The sequence below is a fragment of the Pipistrellus hanaki genome (genome assembly GCF_964339955.1).
Source record: "Pipistrellus hanaki genome assembly, chromosome: 4".
NCBI lineage: Eukaryota > Metazoa > Chordata > Mammalia > Chiroptera > Vespertilionidae > Pipistrellus > Pipistrellus hanaki.
In genome coordinates this window covers 49,027,440-49,049,873 of record NC_140506.1, presented here as the reverse complement: position 1 = coordinate 49,049,873, position 22,434 = coordinate 49,027,440, and the positions used below count along the sequence as shown (strand labels likewise).

At 42.7% G+C, this 22,434-nt stretch overlaps 1 protein-coding gene across 10 annotated transcripts in view; it reads right to left on the bottom strand.

Annotated features, from left to right (window-relative positions):
* CAST (calpastatin) overlaps positions 1 to 22,434 on the bottom strand; it is a 113,472-nt gene that overhangs the window by 17,600 nt on the left and 73,438 nt on the right. For all 10 annotated transcript variants that reach the window (XM_084881954.1, XM_084881956.1, XM_084881958.1 and 7 more), the window contains 15 exons: positions 21,992 to 22,093; positions 20,497 to 20,577; positions 19,641 to 19,679; positions 19,074 to 19,166; positions 18,857 to 18,946; positions 17,411 to 17,512; positions 14,109 to 14,192; positions 13,122 to 13,169; positions 11,916 to 12,011; positions 10,185 to 10,280; positions 4,557 to 4,655; positions 3,977 to 4,060; positions 2,375 to 2,425; positions 2,139 to 2,210; positions 315 to 416 (listed from right to left, as the gene is read on the bottom strand). In XM_084881954.1, the coding sequence (XP_084738080.1) occupies positions 315 to 416; positions 2,139 to 2,210; positions 2,375 to 2,425; positions 3,977 to 4,060; positions 4,557 to 4,655; positions 10,185 to 10,280; positions 11,916 to 12,011; positions 13,122 to 13,169; positions 14,109 to 14,192; positions 17,411 to 17,512; positions 18,857 to 18,946; positions 19,074 to 19,166; positions 19,641 to 19,679; positions 20,497 to 20,577; positions 21,992 to 22,093 (1,239 nt within the window). The remainder of the gene's footprint in view (positions 1 to 314; positions 417 to 2,138; positions 2,211 to 2,374; positions 2,426 to 3,976; positions 4,061 to 4,556; positions 4,656 to 10,184; positions 10,281 to 11,915; positions 12,012 to 13,121; positions 13,170 to 14,108; positions 14,193 to 17,410; positions 17,513 to 18,856; positions 18,947 to 19,073; positions 19,167 to 19,640; positions 19,680 to 20,496; positions 20,578 to 21,991; positions 22,094 to 22,434) is intronic.

Below are 22,434 nucleotides of genomic sequence, written 5' to 3'. Positions count from 1 at the left end.
ATGTGTTAAGAAAAAAATGAGAAAAATCGATCAGGAAAGCTGAAAAAATGTTTAAAAATCAAATATGTACACACTGCATTTTCTAATAAAGCAACAATTTAAACTCCTCAACTATGTATAAAATATTTTCACACATATTGTTTCCTTTGATCATTTTCAATATTCTGTCATCTCCTTAAGTCGCCAGTCTTCTGAAGGTGCCCAACCTTTCTAACAATTTTTGTCTATTTCCACTTACTCTAAGCAGGAGTTCTACTCTCTTTCCTCTTGCTGTTGCTGCTGTGGAAGAAGTATTTATAAAATATGTTGCTTACCAGAGTGCTCGAGGGTGGGCCTGCAGAGTGCGTGGTTGCAGCTGGGGTTTGGGAAACCAGTTCGGAGACGGCAGCTGTGAGTTTAGTATTGTCAAATGGATTCTGTTAAAAAAGGAAGACTTCGATCGTTAGTATGTTACATATAAAAGTATGCCCACAATGCCATCACTTAAATACAACTCTTAATATAGCTTTACGGTTAATTCTCTTGATCCAAATGGAAAGCCTAGTAACATAGAAGCTTAAGAGCAATTTTTATTCTATTTCTTACTCCATGGTATTATTTTGCACACCTTCTAGTCCTATTTATGATTCTAGGTAGTGTTCGGTAATCTAATGACTTAGAGCTTCATGGTTGGTTTACACATTTCTTGTTATATTTTTGCAGTTTTTCAGCTTTCTTCTGTGTAATTAGTTGCCCTGAATCAAAGTTCTAGCAGTGACTTTTTTTTTTTTTTTTTTTTTTTTGGTGTTAACTAAATTCTGCCAAATTGCCCTCTTAGAAGTTACTAGGAACTTATACTGTTAAAAGCAATGAATAAGCAAGCCTGGCTCACCCAAATGAGGTGTTTATCACATATTTCAAATTCTGAGAATATATTAGGTATGATACTGTTACCTGTTACATTGTATGAAGTTTCAGTTTTATTATTATTCCAGAATCTTTATGAAATGACCTCTTCTCTCATTTTTAAAATATACTAAACCTGTCATTTATGTTCATTTCTCGATTTGATTTCTTTTTCCATTGCCCTGTGACTTTGCTTTCTGAATCAGAACTGTATTTTTTTTAACCATTTATAAAGCCTAGCATTTAGTTAGGTTAATCTTCCCTAAAAAGAGTGAAAAGTACTTTTCAGTATATTTTTTTTCACATTTTTATGCATTCACTTTCAAATATATTTCAGAATAACTTTGAGTTATATTAAAGTAACTTATTACTATCTTAATAAAATATTAACTTAAAAGTGACTGGAAATAATTGTTGTCACCCTTTTAAGACATTTATCAAACTGCCTTAGATGTATGGGTTTTAATTTCTTCATATTCTTTTTTTAAAATTTATGTCTTCTATTACAATTTTCTTTATATGTGTCTATACCTTGTTGGATAATTATATTTTCTAATCTGTTACTAATATACATAGCATACATAATGTTATATACAAAGGTGAGAGCAAAAACTTCTGACAATTCCAAGGAATCCTAATTTTTTTCTGCTTATCACCTATTCTGTTTCTCAACTGATACATATTTTCTATGCCATTGTCCACATAGGATTAAATAACCCAGACTCCACAGGAAAGGTTCTGCAGTTACATGCGTTTGGGAACTCCAAAAGACTTACAATATGTTCACATTCAAAAAAGTCCTGAAAATCCTGCAGTGGAGAAACCTGCTTACGGTTACCCAACATTTTCCAAACTTTCTAGTAACAGGATTCCCTTTAAAGGCCTATCTATTCCACAGGAAGCTAAGTTTCCTTAGAGGTAATTTGGAAAATGACCAAATTGTAGAATAGCAGCTGGTAAAGTTGTCTAAGAAGCAATTTTAGATAAACTCAATTTAAAATTCTCTTTTCAAAGGTATACTTGATAGAGTACATGCGCACTGGTTTACTTAGTGACGCTGTTGAAAATATTAACTACGCTGGAACAGTATTTACTATTTCAGGATGCAACACATTTTTGTGGCTACTGGGGGTTAAGGACCATTAATTCTGTGACTGTTTCCTCAGCTCCCAAGTCAGATTCTAAGTCACAGGTTTCCATTTATTTCTGCCACTTGGCACGTGAGGAAATAAAACCATGAGTTTTAGACTTACAAGTGGTGAAGTGTCTGAGAGTCCACCAAAGTCCTTTGACAAGGCATCAAGAAGGAAGTCTTCACTCAAGGGCTGCAAGAACCAGGAAATGTATCAGATACCTCATTTGTCTCCTCTTCAAAAACGATGTTACTATTCATAAGCTGGTCAATCATTGAAAAGAAAGCTATGCCCTTCCTGAATTGCAGTCAGGGCCACATGAGAAAGACATGCTCAGAGAAAACGGGCTTGCTTACTGGAAGCGATTCCTTGGACTCTTTTGGCAGAAGTGGTTTTCCGTCTTTGTCCTATCCAGGGGAGAAAAACATGGTACTGAGTCATTTCATATTCATCTTAAGTATGAACCCTTGTAGACATTGTCAGATTATGCCTGATGTTGCTGTGCATTATTAGATCATCATTTCGGGAAACAGAGTCTCTCACCAGAGAATATGCCATAATTAGTTCATGGCCACGAACGGCTCACATATACCGGGCACTCCCTGGGCACGGGGCTACAATGCAGATGGGGCAGCCTGTGACCTCAGAAGCCCACAAACAAGCACCAAAAAAACCAAAACAAAACACGTGGACAGTTTGTGTAGCGGTGCATGGCCCTGTGACAGGGCACCTGCAAGACACGGGGAGCTTAGGGGTCGTAGGGCTTTGCAGAAGTTGCTTAGAAAAAGCTGGGTAACCATAGAGGCAACACAAAACTTCCACCAAACAAAGTGGTCAGGGAAAGCCAATCAACTGCTACTAAAATTCAGCAAAGGGAGTGAAGAAAAAGCAACCAACATTCCATGAGGAAGAGAGTTACCTGCCTCTACAATTTGGGAAGCAGGTGAGTAGGGACAGAACACATGACCCTTAAGAGATTCTCTAAAAGCCTTGCAACAGCAAACACACAAGCGTGTACTACTAATAGAAGTGCCAAGGTTTCAACTGAACTGTGAAATGCAGAAGCAGCCCTAGCCAGTTTTCTTCAGTGGATAGAGCACTGGCCTGTGAACTGAAGGGTCCCGGGTTTAATTCCAGTTGCAGGCTCCTCCCTGGCCCAGGCTCAGGTTGGGGCTTTGTAGGAGGCAACCAATCAATGTGTTTCTCTCACTTTGATATTTCTCTCTTTTCTTCTCTCTTCCACTCTCTCTAAAAATCAATGGAAAAATACCGTTGGGTGAGAATAAAAAAAGAAACAAAAAGAAATGCATAAGCAAGCAGAATAATGAACTCTTAACCTGGGAGAGCTCAATAGAGCTCCTGTCTTTGCCAGACAAGTGACTGATGCACATGGACGAGGATGGCTTTGCTGAGCTGTTCATGTTTAGTTGGATATCCTCATTAGTAATGGCTCATAATGGAGATGACTGGCTTTTGTTCTACTGCCCATGCATCTGCTCCTGTTCAAGTGGCCGAACTACAACTACAAGGTTAATACTGGGGTCTCCCTGTCACTTGTTCTGAACAATCTGTACATTCAAAATAAACAGTGCTCTTATTTTTTCCTGAAAGTTGCAAATTTTCCCTCATAGGAAATAACTGCCTCCCCCCCCCCCCCTTTTTTTAATCTATATAAAGGTTTCTAAGTTTTCTTATTTTTGGTATTGTAACAAACCTTGGATTAGATGAAAAAAAATTAGGTAGCTTAGACCTTAGATTACTTTCACTTCAAGGAGGACTAAACATGCCCGTTGGGAATATTTAGCTTCACGTCTGGTGCACTATCAATACTATTTGGTGTTAGAAGTATTAAGAAACAAGATCTTAACATTCCAGGTCTGCTTCCATGTCCCTTTTTTACAAATGTGGAATTCAGGATGAATTAAAATAAAGAAGAAAAAATACCCCAGCCTATTTACCTTGGCCTCTTCTAGTCTATAGTCAGGAGGAATCGTTTCTTCTTTTTCACCAAGCTTCTCACGATCCTCTTCTTTGGCTTTCTCCTGAATAGAAATCATACCATTTCCATTGTCAGTACATCTTTCCTCCACAGAGCGGATGCCTGCATGACTCCAGGTGAGGTCAATATAGCCATCGCTAGGCTACAACTCACAGATGACCCTACGTGCAGAGTTCCGATGGCACCTTAGACTTTCACAGTGCACCAGTTTGGCAGGCACAGACCCACCCCGGGGCCCGCTGGGCTACAAGAAGTCCCGAGGAAGCAGGCAGCCACCACTTCTCTCCCGAGCCCTGGGCAACAGGAGTGCAGGTGGCTGGGTGGGACCCCGGGCTCCGACACGAGCATGCTGTCCACCCACCGCTGTGCTTACACCTGATGCTCACGCAGGCTGAGCTTACAAAGCAGGGTATGTGCGGCAACAGAGAAAGCCAGCTGGTTACGTGTTGTGGGAAACCGTCTAAAAAATGACGAACTTACTTGGGGACTGAGGGTGATCAATGGTAGCTACTTTCTAGGAGTATCTGAGCTGCCATTACCTTGACTTTATCCTCCACTGGCTTTCCATCTTCTGGGTCTGCCTCCCGCTTCCCCAGGCTGCCAGCCAAGGCTTCCACAGCATCGTCTGGCACCATGCCCTTTGAAAAGTGGATGTACGAAATAGATGGTTAATGCCTCCTTTTAAAGAGACTACATCAAATAATTCAAAGGGCATATCTTTCTTTCAGACCTACATAAGCAGCGCATGTTATCTTTTAATAATTTGAATTTCAACTGAATTAGAATCTAAAACGTTAGAAATCAGAGAAAGTTTCATATATGAAGCATAAAGTGTGAGCAACTGGTGTACTGGCACTGAGGACCATAAGCTCTAACCCAGCGGTTTTGGTTGGACATAAGGCAGGCAGTGGGATAGGTGTACCACAGACAAGTGATAGCCAGGAAAGAAGAAAGGAGTGACTTCCTGTGACTGTTTTTGAGGCCGCAAAGGAAAGATTTCCAGAGAAGCCCAGGAGAGGACATTCTTCTCGATGTTCTGTGAGCCAGCCTGGCCGTCCCGAGAGGCGGGCTCCTGTTGAGGCACAGAAGCCTGCGTGGGCCCGCCGGCCTCCCCTGGCCAAAGGGGTTCACGCTGATCCGGGTGAACGCCTGTGGCTGACTGACCCGAGGGCACAATGACATTGTGGTCTGGCTGTTCCAATGAAATGTGCTCCTCACGTGACACAGGGAGAAAGTGGATGGACATAGAGCATAAATGGAATAAAGGGAAAACAAAGAAGAAACTAGGTTTGGGATAAAAGAAAGAACTATATCTGGCTTCTTCCAAACCACAGGCCAGGAGCCACATGTTAATGGCTCGTAAAATCAATTCAGAGTTCATGACCAGGATGTTTTTTTTGTTGTTGTTGTTTTTATTTTTTATTGAAAGAGTAGAACAGAAGACATCTTGAAGAACAAGGATAAGTACTACTTATCAAACTGCTGTTTCTATTGTGTAGGTCCTCGGTTGTGATATCAATACATTTCAGACTATTGGTCTTGATCAAAAATATGAAAGCCCCTGAATTATAGGCTTTTTTTTTTTTCTTCCCTGAATTATATTCTTACCAGAAAAGCCTATGACCTCATATTGAGCATATATTGGGATGTCAGAGTAAAAGTCTCTTTCTCTTGTATAGCTCGGCCGTCATTCCAAGTGAAGCAAGTTGGTTCTCTGCTAAAGGGCACTGCCTAAGGAAGTACCACCACCCAGGAACGGGAGCCTAAGAGGAAAGTGATGCATCACCATCTAGTGGTTGGACGCTGCATAGATTTTATTCCAAGAGCAACAACAACCTCTGCTGTATCTAATTGTTTGGGATATCTAAATTGCAAGAGTTGCAGCCATCCCAAATCTTATCCAAGCAACTCGAGTTGCTATCTGATCCCAGACACCTGCTCACACTCCATGCCTACTTTCTCCTCTCTGCTATAGAATCTTTTGAAACCAGTTTCTTGAGCCTCTGTCCTTTGACTTAAGAAATAAGTGATTTCCAGCCTTAAGAAAAGGAAATACTTAAGAAAAGGAAATACTGCCTCTTGTGACAAAATGGGTGGATATTATGCTAAGAGAAACAAATCAGACAGAAAGTCAAGAACCATATGATTTCATTCATGTGTGGGATATAAAACTGAAAGCAACAAATGAACAGACAAGAAAAACAAACAAAAATTCAGACACAGACAACAGTAAGGTGGTTACCAGAGGGAAGCAGGAGTGTGGGTAAGGTAGGGTAAAGGGGTCAAATATATAGTGACAAAAGAAAATTTGACTTTGGGTTACACATACAAATGGTAAGTCGTAGGATTATAAAACTTGAAATCTATATAATTTTATTAACCGTCACCCAATACATTTCATGGGGGGAAAAGTGCAACAGAAAAGCTTTGAGAAGCAGCAGCAGTCTTAAGAACTAAGGAATCTGGAAATAGGACTAAGGAATAAAACTTCTATTTCTATGGCATTTCATGTTGTCAGATTCAGAACTAGAACTCGGGTCTCTGGGTTTCCTCAATAAATGTTCTTTTTATACAAACAAGAACCACACGGGGCACATGTTCACTTCCGGCCTCTGGTCTTTGTTACCTTTTGCTCACTAATCCTCAAGCCTCTCCCGAGTCCTCTGACCTTTAGCACACACTGTAGCTATTCTCTCTGGCTCCCAAGGGTGTCACAATCCCAGAAATGCCCACAAACCTCGGTGACAGTAATCCTGGCAACCGTGGTAACCAGATCTGCTGGGGCAGAGGCCGGGAAAGGGGGTCAGAGAATGGAAAAACAAGAGCTCTGTTTATTTTCTGTTCACTGTACGCCCAAAGCTTGGCTCTACAGTCAGGGTGACGTTGGGAAGGAAGTAACTGAGCCCTTTGAGGGCCTGGCAATCAGACTTGGCATGAGGAGTAGGCGACACATGCTTAGGTCACAAGGGTTCTGCCCTGGAATGTTGGCTGTTATCGTCCTGATTTCCATCACTGCCTCTGTCTCTATTCCTTCTCCAGTCTGTTCACAGGTTCTCTCCTCTCTCTTGGTCTTTGCTACCATGACCTATGCCTGGCTCCCACAATGTTGAACTTCTAGAGCACATGTGTCAAACACAAGGCCCGCGGGCCAAATCCAGCCCGCCAGGCCTTGCAATGTGGCCCGCACCGCGCTGTCATCACTGCACTCCGCTGTCAGTTTATGACATTGTCAGTTTATGACTGTTCAGTAAACCATTCGGCCCGCGATTTAGGCTGGATTTTAGATTTTGGCCCCTTCTCTGATTGAGTTCGACACCCCTATTCTAGAGAGTACCCTGAAACCTCAAAAAAAAAAAAAAAGGTGAGGGGGGCGCTCAAATCTTGCTTATGGCAGGAGGTAGACGCTGGGCTTTGAGGGGATATGCAGTTGGCACCCAGGACTCCCCTGGTGGGAAGAGCCACTTCAGGACACCCAGGACACTTGCCCTGCACCTCGAACACCTACATGCACACATCCCAAGTACACCAAGTGCCGCACACCCCGGTGCTCAGCCTGTCCTCGGCTCACTGGTCTCCCCACGTACAGCGCTGCTCCCACCATCTCAGTGTGACACTGCCATCACTGGCAAGCCTGTCCTCCTTCTCCCTGGAGGCTGAGGCACCCACACTCCCTCTGCCCTTTTCCACACGATTGACCAGGTCCTGCCGTCAGCCTGAGATCTGACCCATCTCCACACTAGACTAGAAGGTAGCTTAGGGCTGGAGCCATAGTTTCATTTCAGCTACGGCTCTGAAAGGTTAAGTTGCTTGTTCAAGGTCAAGTTTTAGGTTCATTTCCCTCATCTATGAGAGATGATCAGTCTGTATCCTGTCCCTGTGGAAGTTTAAGAAGATATTATAAAGCATCTAGAACAGGTGAGCTGTTCAGAGTACAGAGCCACCAAGTCCGTAGTACTGAAACATAGTCCACTGGTGTTAGTCTCTAAGCCAGGCTCTATGAGCTAGTGAATTCAAAAGGAAACAAAGATTCAACTAGGTAAGTATCAGAATTCATCCAAAAGATGGAAAGTGAGAGAGAGAGAGGCAAGAGATGAAGGAGCTGAGTCAATCTCTCCCCCTTCAGGTGGGAGTGGGGGTCCTGATGATACTGGTGCAGATTATCTCACACACACACACACACACACACACACACACACACACACACATCCAGAATCAGAAAAGGGAGATTGGGCTATTTGTGGAACTCCAAATAGGCTTGAAAAAAACGCAGGAAAGTGAAAAAGCATGATTATTCACAATCACGGAGGAACTAGGAAGAATTTCAGAAGGTGCAAGAAAAAACACAGCGTTTAGGAATCTAATTTAAAATGTAAATATAGCCTGACTTTCTAGCACCTGCTGAAGTCCAGAATAGTAGTGACTACAGCTAGAGAAGACTTTCTTGTTGTGTCAGAGTAAAATAATATGTTGGTGCACAGAGCACAGTGTGTGGGAGGAATATGTTGGTGCACAGAGCAGACAGTGTGTGGGAGGAATATGTTGGTGCACAGAGCAGACAGTGTGTGGGAGGAATCTGTTGGTGCACAGAGCAGGCAGTGTGTGGGAGGAATCTGTTGGTGCACAGAGCAGACAGTGTGTGGGAGGAATCTGTTGGTGCACAGAGCAGACAGTGTGTGGGAGGAATATGTTGGTGCACAGAGCAGACAGTGTGTGGGAGGAATGTGTTGGTGCACAGAGCAGACAGTGTGTGGGAGGAATGTGTTGGTGCACAGAGCAGACAGTGTGTGGGAGGAATGTGTTGGTGCACAGAGCAGACAGTGTGTGGGAGGAATATGTTGGTGCACACAGCAGACAGTGTGTGGGAGGAATCTGTTGGTGCACAGAGCAGACAGTGTGTGGGAGGAATCTGTTGGTGCGCAGAGCACAGTGTGTGGGAGGAATCTGTTGGTGCACAGAGCAGACAGTGTGTGGGAGGAATGTGTTGGTGCACAGAGCAGACAGTGTGTGGGAGGAATCTGTTGGTGCACAGAGCAGACAGTGTGTGGGAGGAATATGTTGGTGCACAGAGCACAGTGTGTGGGAGGAATATGTTGGTGCACACAGCAGACAGTGTGTGGGAGGAATGTGTTGGTGCCCAGAGCAGACAGTGTGTGGGAGGAATGTGTTGGTGCACAGAGCAGACAGTGTGTGGGAGGAATGTGTTGGTGCACAGAGCAGACAGTGTGTGGGAGGAATATGTTGGTGCACAGAGCAGACAGTGTGTGGGAGGAATCTGTTGGTGCACAGAGCAGACAGTGTGTGGGAGGAATGTGTTGGTGCACAGAGCAGACAGTGTGTGGGAGGAATGTGTTGGTGCACAGAGCAGACAGTGTGTGGGAGGAATATGTTGGTGCACAGAGCAGACAGTGTGTGGGAGGAATCTGTTGGTGCACAGAGCAGACAGTGTGTGGGAGGAATGTGTTGGTGCACACAGCAGACAGTGTGTGGGAGGAATCTGTTGGTGCACAGAGCAGACAGTGTGTGGGAGGAATCTGTTGGTGCGCAGAGCAGACAGTGTGTGGGAGGAATCTGTTGGTGCACAGAGCAGACAGTGTGTGGGAGGAATCTGTTGGTGCACAGAGCAGACAGTGTGTGGGAGGAATATGTTGGTGCACAGAGCAGACAGTGTGTGGGAGGAATGTGTTGGTGCACAGAGCAGACAGTGTGTGGGAGGAATCTGTTGGTGCACAGAGCAGACAGTGTGTGGGAGGAATCTGTTGGTGCACAGAGCAGACAGTGTGTGGGAGGAATATGTTGGTGCACAGAGCAGACAGTGTGTGGGAGGAATCTGTTGGTGCACAGAGCAGACAGTGTGTGGGAGGAATGTGTTGGTGCGCAGAGCAGACAGTGTGTGGGAGGAATGTGTTGGTGCACAGAGCAGACAGTGTGTGGGAGGAATGTGTTGGTGCACAGAGCAGACAGTGTGTGGGAGGAATGTGTTGGTGCACAGAGCAGACAGTGTGTGGGAGGAATGTGTTGGTGCACAGAGCAGACAGTGTGTGGGAGGAATCTGTTGGTGCACAGAGCAGACAGTGTGTGGGAGGAATGTGTTGGTGCGCAGAGCAGACAGTGTGTGGGAGGAATATTACTTCCCCGAGACATTTCTCAGGGCCCAGAGGACCACTCACCAGGGCCGCGGGCTGGGGTGGTGCTGACTGCACACTGCACAGGGAGGCCCGAGGCACATCCTCTCCCACCGGAGCCGGGGCAGCGGCCTGCGTTCCCTGTGGGAAGAAGCAGGCACGATGACAAATTCTGAGAGCTATCGGGCTAGTAACACTGAACAATGATGGATCAACAATACACTCTGCCATAGACTACACTGTGAGCGTGATTCTCCTGGACACCTAGGGTTGTTGAACAGTAAATAAGTCCAGGCACGTTAAAGCTCTTCGGCTACCGCTATTTCAACTTAGTTTTACCTCTCTCCTTCGGTAGGTTACCTAACCTCTGGAAGACTCAGTTTCCACATCTGAAAAGTGAAAACGATAGTAGTACTACAAATCAAGTGTTAGCAAGGGGCTTTAAGGAGATAAAACGTGAAGTGTTTTGCCTACTACCTGGAAACAGTAAATGCAATAAATTTTAGCAACTGTTATTTCTTATTTTTATGAATTACTTATTTCTGATCATATATCAATCATATAATACAATGTAAGACTTTACATAAATACATCACTTTTATGTATCTAAGAGCTCCCTGCACATTGTAAATAGCTATATACAAATACAAGTAGTAATACTATCCCAGGAGTTCTCAGGTGTGGTCCATGGACCAGCAGCCTCAGCATTTCCAGAAAACTTATTAGAAATGTAAATTCTCGGGCCCCTACGCCAACACACTAAATCAGAAATTCTAGGAGTAGGGCACAGCAATCTGTTTTTGCAAACCCTCAGGCGATCCTGATGTATGCTCAAGTTTGAGAGCTTTATTTTATCACAAGGTAAAAATTCAAATAAACTATTTATAATCCGGGCATTTATGAAAATCTATCCTATGTGCACGGTGTTTAACAAACGACTACTTGAAACTTTGTATAAATATAAAGAAGTACCAAGAGCTAATAACTTGTTTGCAACAAATGCCTTATCAGGGACATATATAAAGAAAGAACTACAGACTCTCTGGCATGTTCTATCCTGCTTAGAGTTGGAAGTGTGGTCAGGTTTGGGGAGGGAAAAGTAGGAGACAGAGGCCATATTTTAGCACAGCCTTCAAGGGATGTAAACTCTCGGGCCCCCACGCCAACACACTAAATCAGAAATTCTAGGGGTTGATGTAGAATTAAGAGGGGAGTTTTTTGAGATGGAAGGAACCACGTGAGCAAAGCCATGGAGATACACATTCAGTGCCATGGTTTAGTGATGTGGGGAGGCACCTGGGGAGAAAAGGCAGCTGGGGCCAGAACACATTAGCAGAAATTCTTCTGTAGGAAATGGGTAGCTCCTGAGGGCTGGAGCAGGGTATGTCGTGGCTACAAGCATGCTCAAGAATTCTGGTGGACATACAGGATGGACTGGAAGGAGACTGAAGGCAGAGGCCATTGCCATTTTGAGGAGAGTGGTGTGACAACTTTAGCAAGGTAGGTCAGAGGCAGGAATAGAAAGGAAAGCATGGGCGTGAACAGTTTCCTGAAGGAATAATTACAGGTCTCAAATTGCGAGAAAGTCAAGGTCAGCTTGGGGAAAGAAAGCACCTTTAGAAAAAGGCAAAACAAAGCTGCATGTACAAAAAAGACAGCATAATGGGCTTTCTTATTAACCACTTCATGTTAAAACACTTTGGCATCATACTTTTAAGATTTTTAGAAAATCATTAAAAAAAAAACAAAGCTAGAGACTTAGTTTTAGAGACATACTTGTGTTTTTTCAGTTGGCTTAGATTGTTTTTCTTTACATTTAGCCTGGTCAAAATCTTCTGAAAGCTCGTCAATGAGTTCTGATTCACTGCGGGGCTGTAAAAAAGAGACATTGTATATTATGAAGTCAGTATTTTCCACTTAGTAGTTAAAAAAAAGTTTTCATGAAGAATTTTTTTTCTGGTTAACAAAAATTAGGACATATGAGATCTAAAAACAAAAGCTAATTTATTTAAAAAAAATTTTTTTTGAGAGAGAGGAAGGGAGTAGGAGAGAGAGAAACATCAAAGCTAATTTATAGATATTTCATTTATCAGTGTAAGATGTTATGCAACAAATAAGGAATATTAGACACCTCAGTGCCAAAAAAAATGTTAATGGTTTAAAGTTTTCTTGATACTTCAATTACAGAGTAATTTTGCTCAAATAAAATTGTTTGTTCTTCCCAATGAAGATGTGTGTTGTTTTTCTTTTGCAACTGTTTTTTCTCCTTCCCACTGACTTCCTTTCTGAGTAAGTCAGAGGAAGAATAGATTATGTACGCCTCTCCTATGACTACGTGGGGTTTTGGCAGGAAGTTCTGTTATCCTTAGTTCCTGCAGGTGAGGTGGATTATCTGTTTAGGGCATTGGTGACTTTTCCTAATAAGAGTGACCTATGACAGAATTCAAAATCTAGGCCCCGAGTTGGGCAGCCTAAATTTGGATTCCTGGCCTTGCTATTTTCTAACTGTATGACTATAGGCTATTTACATAATCTGTTTCCTCACCTGTAAAATGGGAATAATAATAGCACCTTTCTCATTTAGTGAGGACTCAAAAAGATAGCCTACAAAACCAGGCACATAGTAAGTGATTAATAAATGCTGCTGGTTGATACCAAACCAACTTCAGTAACGACAGTGCAAAACCATTAGAGTGCTTGCTGCTGTGATTAGAATCAAGCTCAAGCAAAGTGCTAACAATCTAATTTAAGGCCCTCTTGACGTTGGCTCCTAAGGTGCAGTAGATGTCACCTCGCAATTGATAATAGTCTAGTGCTAACCCATGAGGAAAACAATATAAATATGTGAAAAGGAGTCACAGATCGGAGCCAAGTGTTGCTATCAGCAGTTTCCCTCTCCTCATCCTTCTGTCACAATTATCTCAGTTTATACTTTACAGTTCTATTGTGCTGTAAGTATCCAGAAAAAACTTATTTCCCAACCTTGGATTTTTCTTCAGGTTCTGGCAATAGTGGTTTTCCATCTTTATCCTGCAAATGAAATTAAAAATTTATTGAAAACTAAATAGAAAAATTTGCTTTCATATTCCATTATGTTTGTCTTGGAAAATTGCAGGAATATGAGAAGAGAGCTTTTTTTCTCCTCATATTTGAGTGAATTTCTATTTCAGATTTATCTTTTATAAAGTATCAGTGTTAAGAGTTGAGATGTAAAAATCAAGGGACCAACCAAATATCAAATCTAATGCACATTTACTTTTCTTAAAAATTTTGCCTATTCAATAGGAAAATTGAATTTAAATATCTTTGACAAGAAAGGTGCAACTACATTAATAAAACATTCCTTTTTTTTTTTAAGTGTCAATTTTCCAACCCAGGAAGAAGAGGTAGATATTATTCCTAAAATACTGTTTTCAATTTTTTGGATATGAGGTTTCACAATTTAGAGTATTTCTAAAAGTGAAAAACTTTTCATCTATGAAAATAGATAAAAATCACAACTATTTTCTAACATGTTTACTTGATTACTTCAAAGATATATTACAGCTATAATTACAGGCATTCGTTCACCATTCTGACCTCAAAATAAAACCTTAACCGAGAACAATTAGAAATAGCCTACGTTTCTATCCACCACTGAGATCAATGGTGCTTTTATCCAGATAGCAGCTAGAGGAAAAAAGTATTCCCAAATTGCCCCTTCTGCTTTAAGGTAAAGGATCTATGTCAAGTATTGTAAATAGTAGAAAAGCTTGAATTTGTGGGAATTTTAATTACCACGTGGTCACTACTTAGGAAACCATTCCTTATGGGGTCCAACTCTAGAAAGCAGACATGAAAGGGTCCAGGGCTTTCAGAGTTAGTACAGAAACCAGGACAGACGAGTCCTTCTGCACCCTGGGACATTCACCCAAAACACCACGGAAAGCAGAGGCGTGCGCTGCTGTGTGCATGTGGCTAACAACGTACCGTGACTGGTTTCAATCTGTACTCCTCTGGGACGGTTTCTTCATCTTCACCACACTTTTCTCGCTTCTCTTCTTTGGATTTTGCCTGATGAAAATGGAGACAGCAGAATAACTAAACATTTGGATAACATATGTAAAACAAGATAGCATCACTTGATGTACTTCATAAAGGTGTTGTAGAGAAGACCAATTCAGACAAAAGTGTCTGTAAGGGCTTTGCAAACTACAAGGCAAAGACCAGGGTGAGTGGCTTTGAGGAAGGCAGCAAGTGGGGTGAATGAGAAAAACAGCCAGGAATCCCGGGAGGTGACCCAGCCCTGCTCTCAGGCACTGCATGACCTTGGGGAGCCACTTAGTCTTTCTTTGGCTCAGTTTCTTCAGCTATAAAATGGGCCTACTAATAATCCTTGCCTAGCTACTGACTTGTAAGGATGGCCGGAGAAAGGCGAACAAAATATCCTTTGATACAGTCAGGCACAGTGCAGAAGTTAGTTGCAATTATTTCAACAGCCTTCATCTTTCTTAGTCAATGAGGCGGTTCTGTGCAGGGGAGAAACCCAAGCATCCTGAGTGCTAGCCACAGTCGGAAACGGGAGAAACAGCCCATCACAAATCTGGGCTGATCCATGGACAACTAGCTTTGCCTCTTTTACAAGGACTCCCTTCCATATCACCAGGACTTCACTGGATTAGTGAACCATAAGCTACCAACTCCATCCGACATAAAAGTGTACAGTAGTTCTCTACTAGATCGCTGGCTTCCAGGATATAACATCTGCATCTTAAGCAACTGGCGAGTAAGGTGAAGTTCCGTGATATGTCACAATGTGTGCCTACAGCGAGGCAAAGATTCAAACCAACGAGCTCCTGGGCACAAAGGCGGGCAGGTGTCACTCAGCAAATTCCAGCTCAAACCACTGTTCCCACTTATATCTCGGCCTAAGATTGTACCTCTCCATTGAATGATTAGTTAGCGGATTCATTTAAAAAGATTTACTGAGCACTTTAATGAACCAGGCACTCTTCTAGGCTTTGGAATACACTTTTATTGTTCTATAGATGCTCTATAGTTTTATATGTTTTATAGCATAACAGCTCTCAATAAGGGATGAAAGATTTAAAAAAAAAAAATTTTTTTTTTTTTAACATTTCCAGTTATACTCTACTGCAGATATGGAAGAAGCGCTATGATTAGTGGTTCTCCTCAATTCAGAGATTTGTGGGGTCTCTGCCTACAAACCAGTCTTCATGAAAGGCACGGTCACCTGTTTGGCAGGACTGCCCCCCCTTCCCCGACCTCCACCCCCTACCTTCCACTCAGACCTGCTCACAAGGAGAGGTACCTGCCCAGCTAGGTCCCTTCTACTCCTTTGGTCTTCATATTCTTTAAATGCCTGCACTGTAGGCGTGGGAAGTATATATCTACTCAATTGAAACTGCACGTCCATGCCCCCCATCCCACTCCCCAGACACACACTGCCTTGCTGGGAATGTCCCAGGGCAATTTTCTTCTGTCCTCTTTTCCTCCACAGGACACAGTTGGAAATTCTTTAAGAATTGTAATTTAATATTAAAACTCCACTCAGTTCAAGCTTGCTTTGGCTTTGTTAAGATCTTGTTAAGTGAGGAGGGATAAAAACTGCCCAGCATCACGCTCAAAGCACACGGCAGCTTCAGTTACAGAGTCACTACACACAGAAAAGGGGAGGTGACTAATGAGGTATCATTGTAAATATTACTTTGTGCTACGATACCTTATAAAAATGACCAGGAGGCCTGGGCCCCTTCTCTAAAGCACTATGTAATTTTTGCTCAGAGAGCTCCCTGGTGGAATGTGCAGTGTGGTGGTGAACTCCTGGAAGACATGATCTTTACCAGACTTATCAAACCCAGGAAGTAACGAATTCACCATCAGATAGTAAATCGTCAGCTTACTCCGTTATGCTATTTCACTTATTGTTACATCCATCTATTTACCTAATTTTTAGTCCCTCTAAGACTCTTTTTAGTCCTGGGATTTATGTTGATACCTCCCCTCCCCTAATGACTGTCACATTAAATCACTCTAATTTTCTGTAAGAAGCCCGAGGCTCATGGCCATGGAGCCCTCTGGTGGTGGAACCCCAGTTCAACGTGGGCTGACACGCCTGCCTCCTGGATTCTGCCTGGACCACTCTTTACACAGTAACGTGTGTCCCGCATTACAATGTGGTGTTGTAATGGCTCCCTTTCTTCCCCATACATTACTTCGTCCTGGAAGACGAGGGCCGTCTCCCCGGCTCCCTTGTGTTCGCCTTCACCAAGCGTGCTGTGCCACACTGCATCTGGGGAGCCCTCGAGGAAAGTCGAAGATAGAAACTGGCCCATTCTGGACCGGGGGGGTCCCAGACTCAGGGAGAGTGGCTGGGAGTCTGAGGCTCACCTTCCCCAGTGAGTCAGAACAGGAAGTGACAGCAGAGGCAGTGGCATTGTGACAGCAGCACCTGCCAGCTCCGCCCCCCTCTGCCCCCAGCTGACAGGGTGCTGCTCCTAAGGGCCCAGACTGCACGTCCATGCCCCTCACCCCACTCCCCAGACACACACTGCCTTGCTGGGAATGTCCCAGGGCAATTTTCTTCTGTCCTCTTTTCCTCCACAGGACACAGTTGGAAATTCTTTAAGAATTGTAATTTAATATTAAAACTCCACTCAGTTCAAGCTTGCTTTGGCTTTGTTAAGATCTTGTTAAGTGAGGAGGGATAAAAACTGCCCAGCATCACGCTCAAAGCACACGGCAGCTTCAGTTACAGAGTCACTGTTGCTGGATTTTATTCTAATTTGAGACAAATTTCAACATCTTTCCCCACGGGGTGTGTGTGTGTATGTGTGTGTGTGTGTGTATAAACTCCCTACCCACCTACAGTCACCTGCTTCTCTCCTTATAAAGAGCCACCCCACACCCTTCTGAAAATACAAATTTCCAACTTCCATAAGAGTAGACAAACTTATTTCTCAACAGCCCACTGCTTCCATTTTATCTTGTTTAGTCAGGTATCATTCAGGCATTGGCAGAGGAGATTAGTGTTCATTTTAAATATTAAAATTCTAGACGGTTTTCAAGACAAACACTCAAATATACTTCTTGGCTGCTCACTCCCCTGCCAGAAGTCTCTAAATTAACCAGAGATCCTGAAAGGAAGGCAGGATGAAGAATAGTCCATTTTAGCTCTCCAATGAAACAAAATCATTCGAGACACACATAGCACATTCAGTTTTGTAACCTGCAGACTAACATGCTCTGTACATGAACTCGAAGGTCAGTACCTCATCAACTTCCTTAATGGAGCTGAGGTCAAGCTCGGGTTCTGACTTCCGGCGGCCCAGCGAATCCGAAAGCGCGTCCAGTGCCTGGTCACTCATCACGTCCTGTGACAAAGGAAAGAGTCTGCCCATTAAAAAAAGAGATCCAGAGACAGAGAAACATTGATCAGACCACTAAACCTCAGAGGGAAGGAAGGTGAGGGTGGGGGTAAGAGGGAGAGATCTACCAAAGGACTTGTATGCATGCATATAAGCATAACCAATGGACACGACAACAGGGGGTGAGGGCATGAGTGGGGGGATAGGGGGGTAATGAGGGAATAAGGACACATATGTAACACATTAATCAATAAAGGAATTAAAATTTAAAAAAGTAAAAATAAAAAAGAGAGGATCTCCTCAGCCTGAACAACCCATCCACTTCTTTGTGAGATACACATTTTAAATCTAAGAGATGAATCGTGGGTTGGGGAAGGACATTAGGAAGGCAAGTTTACCTGAAACCTAGCAAAAGAAAGAAAGGATAAAGAACTTACCAGGGAGTGACAATGGGGGCCAAGATTCTTCCCAGGGGCACACTGCACCTCTTACTTAGCAAGCTAGAAGTATCCCTCTAATCATAACTATACCATTATAAAGCACCCATGCCAAAATAAAAGCTGCAAGAAGCGAACTTTCACTATGCTGCTTTTCTTTTTCTAAAAATGACTCCAGGCGACCCTGTCCCTGAGCACAGCAGCTAAGCCCAGAAAGCAGGGGCACCTGGGGTGGCCCCCGCTGCCTTCTCCTCTGAGGCACAAAGGCTGCTCCCTGTGGGAACACCCACTCTCGGGGTGTGGTGCTCTGACTGCTCCTCCGCCGGCCAGATAAAAATAAACCGTCCCCTCAGGAGGGGAGAGGCAGAGCGCTACACAGCAACTGCTCCTCGCATTATCTGGCCTGTCTGCACATGGGCCATGCTTTCTCCTGCAGCCCAGAGCTGAGGACCACGTCTCAGGGCTTGTGAGATTTAGCCAGCGTTGACTGTGGTTACAAGAGGTGGACAGAAGCGGCTACAAGACCCCTCTAGTGGCTTCCCAGGGCTCCAATTCCTAGAGAAAGCCACATTGATTATTTTATGTTCCAAGAGTGTCATTTCTCTGGCACCCTGCCCTCTGTGCATTGGAATAGTAAGATGGTCTTAATTCACAACCAAGAAGATTGTGCTGAAACCTCCCACAAACTTCTGCAGAAACAAGGAAGACCTGCCTGGAGGTGATGAGTATCATCCTGATTGATCTCCCTGCTCCACCAACCTTCCAGGAGAAAGATGCCCTGCCTCGCCCTCCCAGTCTGCCCCAGGATGCGAAATGCACTTTTGGGGCTGTCTGACATCAGCTACATCAGCCTCAGGAAGGCAGCTGCTGCCCCTCGAAACATGGTTATTTTCCAAAAAGTAATTGTTTATACCTTCTCCACCTTTCTTTTTTTCTCCTGGGGTGGAGCAGCACTTCTGATTACTCCGGCTGACTGAGCTTTTAAAACTTCTCCCGTAGATTTCTGAAAAACAAAATACAAAAGATTAAATGTGCAGAGGAGGGAAATGTAATAACCAAAACTAGAAAGTAGTTGTTCTAAAGTTCGGGAGGGCTTCTAACAAATTCCCCTCTAGCATTCAATACACTACCTCTTTCTCTGCTTTCTTCCCACCAGCGGTGCGAGAACTGCAGGTGAAGTCCGAGGACAAGGCATCGATGGCGTCATCGGGCCCCAGGGGTTTCTAGACAAACAGATACCAGGATGGGTATCACGGGGAGTCATTCAGGCGAAAGATCAGATTATACACCAGGAAAGGAAGACAGCACTCCGGCAATTCCTTTACCACCAAACGAGATGTGTTAGTAAAATATTGCAGATGAAAGCCTATGTCTGGTAAGAAATGGGTTTTGCACTATTACTCTTCTGCTTCCTCTTTTAAATGTATTACATGTTAAGATATTCCCATTCTATTTTTATTAACACTTATCTTATCCTAAAACTTTCTGGGCCCCATTTCTCTTCTTCTCAAAAAATAAAAACAAACAAAAATCCATATGAAACCAATGAGCACTGACACAACCCCCACATACACTCCCTTTCTCTGAGCAGATGAAAACTGTTACGTTAACCATAATTCAGTATTGATAGCCCGAGCCAGCAACCAAAGATACAAAAATGTACACTTGGATCTCAGAAGACATTCATGTAAACTCACCGAAGAGTCTGGAGGAGGCTTTGTGATGCCTTCTTTTTTCTGAAACAAACACACATTGATAACGTTGAGAAGGCAAAAGTAATCCTTATAATCAGCAAAATGTGTTCCTCAGTGACCGTTATGAGTTGAATTATGTCCTCCCCAAAAGCACATTACTGAAGCCCTAATCCTAAGTATCTCAGACTATGACTGTGTTTGGAATAGAGCCTTTAAAGAGCTAGCAGACTGGCCAGTGTGGTTGATTGTCGACCCATGAACCAGGTGGTCATGCCCAGGTTGCGGGCTCGATCCCCAGTGGTGGGTGTGCGGCAGGCAACTGATCAGTGATTCTCTCTTATCATTGATATTATTTTTTTCTCTCTCTCTTCCTCTCCCTTCCTCTCTGAAATCAATAAAAGTATACATTTTAAAAAAGAGAGATAACTGAGGTTACATGAGGACATTAGGATGGGGCTAATCCAATACAACTGGCGTTCTTATAAAATGGGGAAATATGTACCGGGGATACAGAGGGAAGACCCCGGGAAGGGATACAGGGAGAAGACAGCTCTCTACAAGCCAAGGAGAGAGGTCTCCACCAGACTTTTAGAAGGAACTAACTCTGCCCACACCTTGATTCCAGTCTTCCAGCTTCCAGAATGGGAAGACAATGTATTTCTGTTATTTAAGCCATCCAGGCAGTGATTCTTTTTATGGCAGCCATGGCAAACTAATACAGTGAATGTCATACTCATGAACTTTTTTCATCTGCCCATTTTATTTTCTAAATTTAAAAAATTATAACTATATTGATGTGATAACGGATATATTCCAAAAAAAAAAAAGTAAAGTAAAAGTAAATGGTTATTTGACTTACATTCAAAAGTTCCCTGTATTCTGGAGGAATTGAGCCTTCTCTTTTACCCAATTCCTCTATGTAGCGAGACTTCATGGGATCCTGTAATAAAATCACACATTTAGGCACATTATATAATTAATTATCTGAGAATGTTATATGCATATTCTGAAACCAAAGTACTATTCCATTCTTAATTTATAAAGCTATTGAAATAAAATATAAATTAAGAAGCCAATACTTTACACAACTCTGAAATTTGTTTACATACTTTCCCTTATTTAAGTAGCTTAACCCATATGTAATGCTAGAAAATATTCAAATCACTATGTTAAATTTGATTCATCTATTAAAATACATTGGATTTGAAATGTTTTTAATTGTCTGATGTTTCCAATTCATACAAAAATACAGTTAAAAACAACAAATTTCTATATAACCCAACACCCAACTCTATCAGATCTAGTCATTTCTTATGTAATTCCAACAAAACAAGTAGAGAAAATGATGTCTCCTGTTTGGCCCTTTCCAATGCCATTCCCCTTCCTTGTTAACCAGAGATAGTTACTAAGGTGAACTTAAGTGTGTCATATCCACCCACTGAAAGTGGAGCATATTTTAAAACGGTTATTCTACATGTAGGTATCCACAAACAATTCGCAGCATTACTTTGCGTATTTTCAAATGTTATACAATTGATATCATATTCAAAATCATGTGTTTATAATGTGTCCATGTAGATAAATGAATAATTCATTTTAATCACTACAAAAGTATCCCATTTTATTATATTGTCTCCTGTTGAACAGAACCATTCCCGAATGTTGCAGCTGTTCTTATAACTCCTTGCACAGGCGTGGAAGGCTCCCTCTGAGGAATCTGTCTAGACACGGAATTGCTGGCTGCAGGGTTTGCACATCTTCAGCATCCATGGAGATCTAATACGTGTGAAGTGACACCTATCCGTGTTGTAGTATCACTTTCCTAATTACTAGGGAAACTCGCATTATTTATTAGCCCAGCAAGTTTTCTCCTAATTTCCTATTGGACTGTCTTTTTCTCACTTTTTAAAATTCTTCCTAAATTCTGGCATAAATCCTTTGTGGTGTCTGTTGCAAATATTCCCTTTCAGTCTACGGTGTGTCTTTTCCTTTAAATAAAACATCATATAATTTTCTTGCTTTTAAGAAATCAGGGATAAGGATGAACTGAGGATGGTAAATATCTAGAAATCAAAATAAATCCAAGTCCACAGAACTTCAGTCTCCAGGACAGAAAAGTATTTGTGGCCCAATGGACTCTATGCCAGTGATAATCTCAGCACAGACAATTAATGAATGTTTCCTGCGTCAGCAGCCATTCCATCCCAACACTAATTCAGTTGCTGTTACTGATACTGACACGGTCCTGTCTCTCTCCAAGTAACAGAACACTGAGTGGGCTTTTGTGCATCATAACCTCATGTTGCTCTCTTACCCAGTAAGGGTGAATCTTTACAGATATTAAGGTCACGTACCGAAACTTCAGGTCCAGTATATGGCGTGTTATCTTCTTGTCCAGTTTCTTCAGGTTCTCCTAAAGTGCCTACTAAGTCATCCAGGGCAGTATCCAGGTCTGACTGGAAAGAAGAGAGAGCAGATATTTAAACGTTATTTGTTACACATACTTCACTTTTGATTTTTTAAAACCACGAAACACTAATCTGTGTAGAAAAATACCAAACACCAAAAGTTCTTCAAATATCAAAATAGCTAAAATCTGGCCTCAGGATTTCAGGGGGAAGGGAAGAAGAAGGGGGATGGTGGATATAAAAGAGTGAAGAGATTAGCTAAAGAACATATACGTATAGCGCATGGATACAGACAACAGTGCGGTGAAGGCTGGGGGAGAGGGTGGGGTGAATGGAAGTGACCAAAGGTGAGGGGAGGAGAATGGAAGACCCTATTATCTGTAATAGGG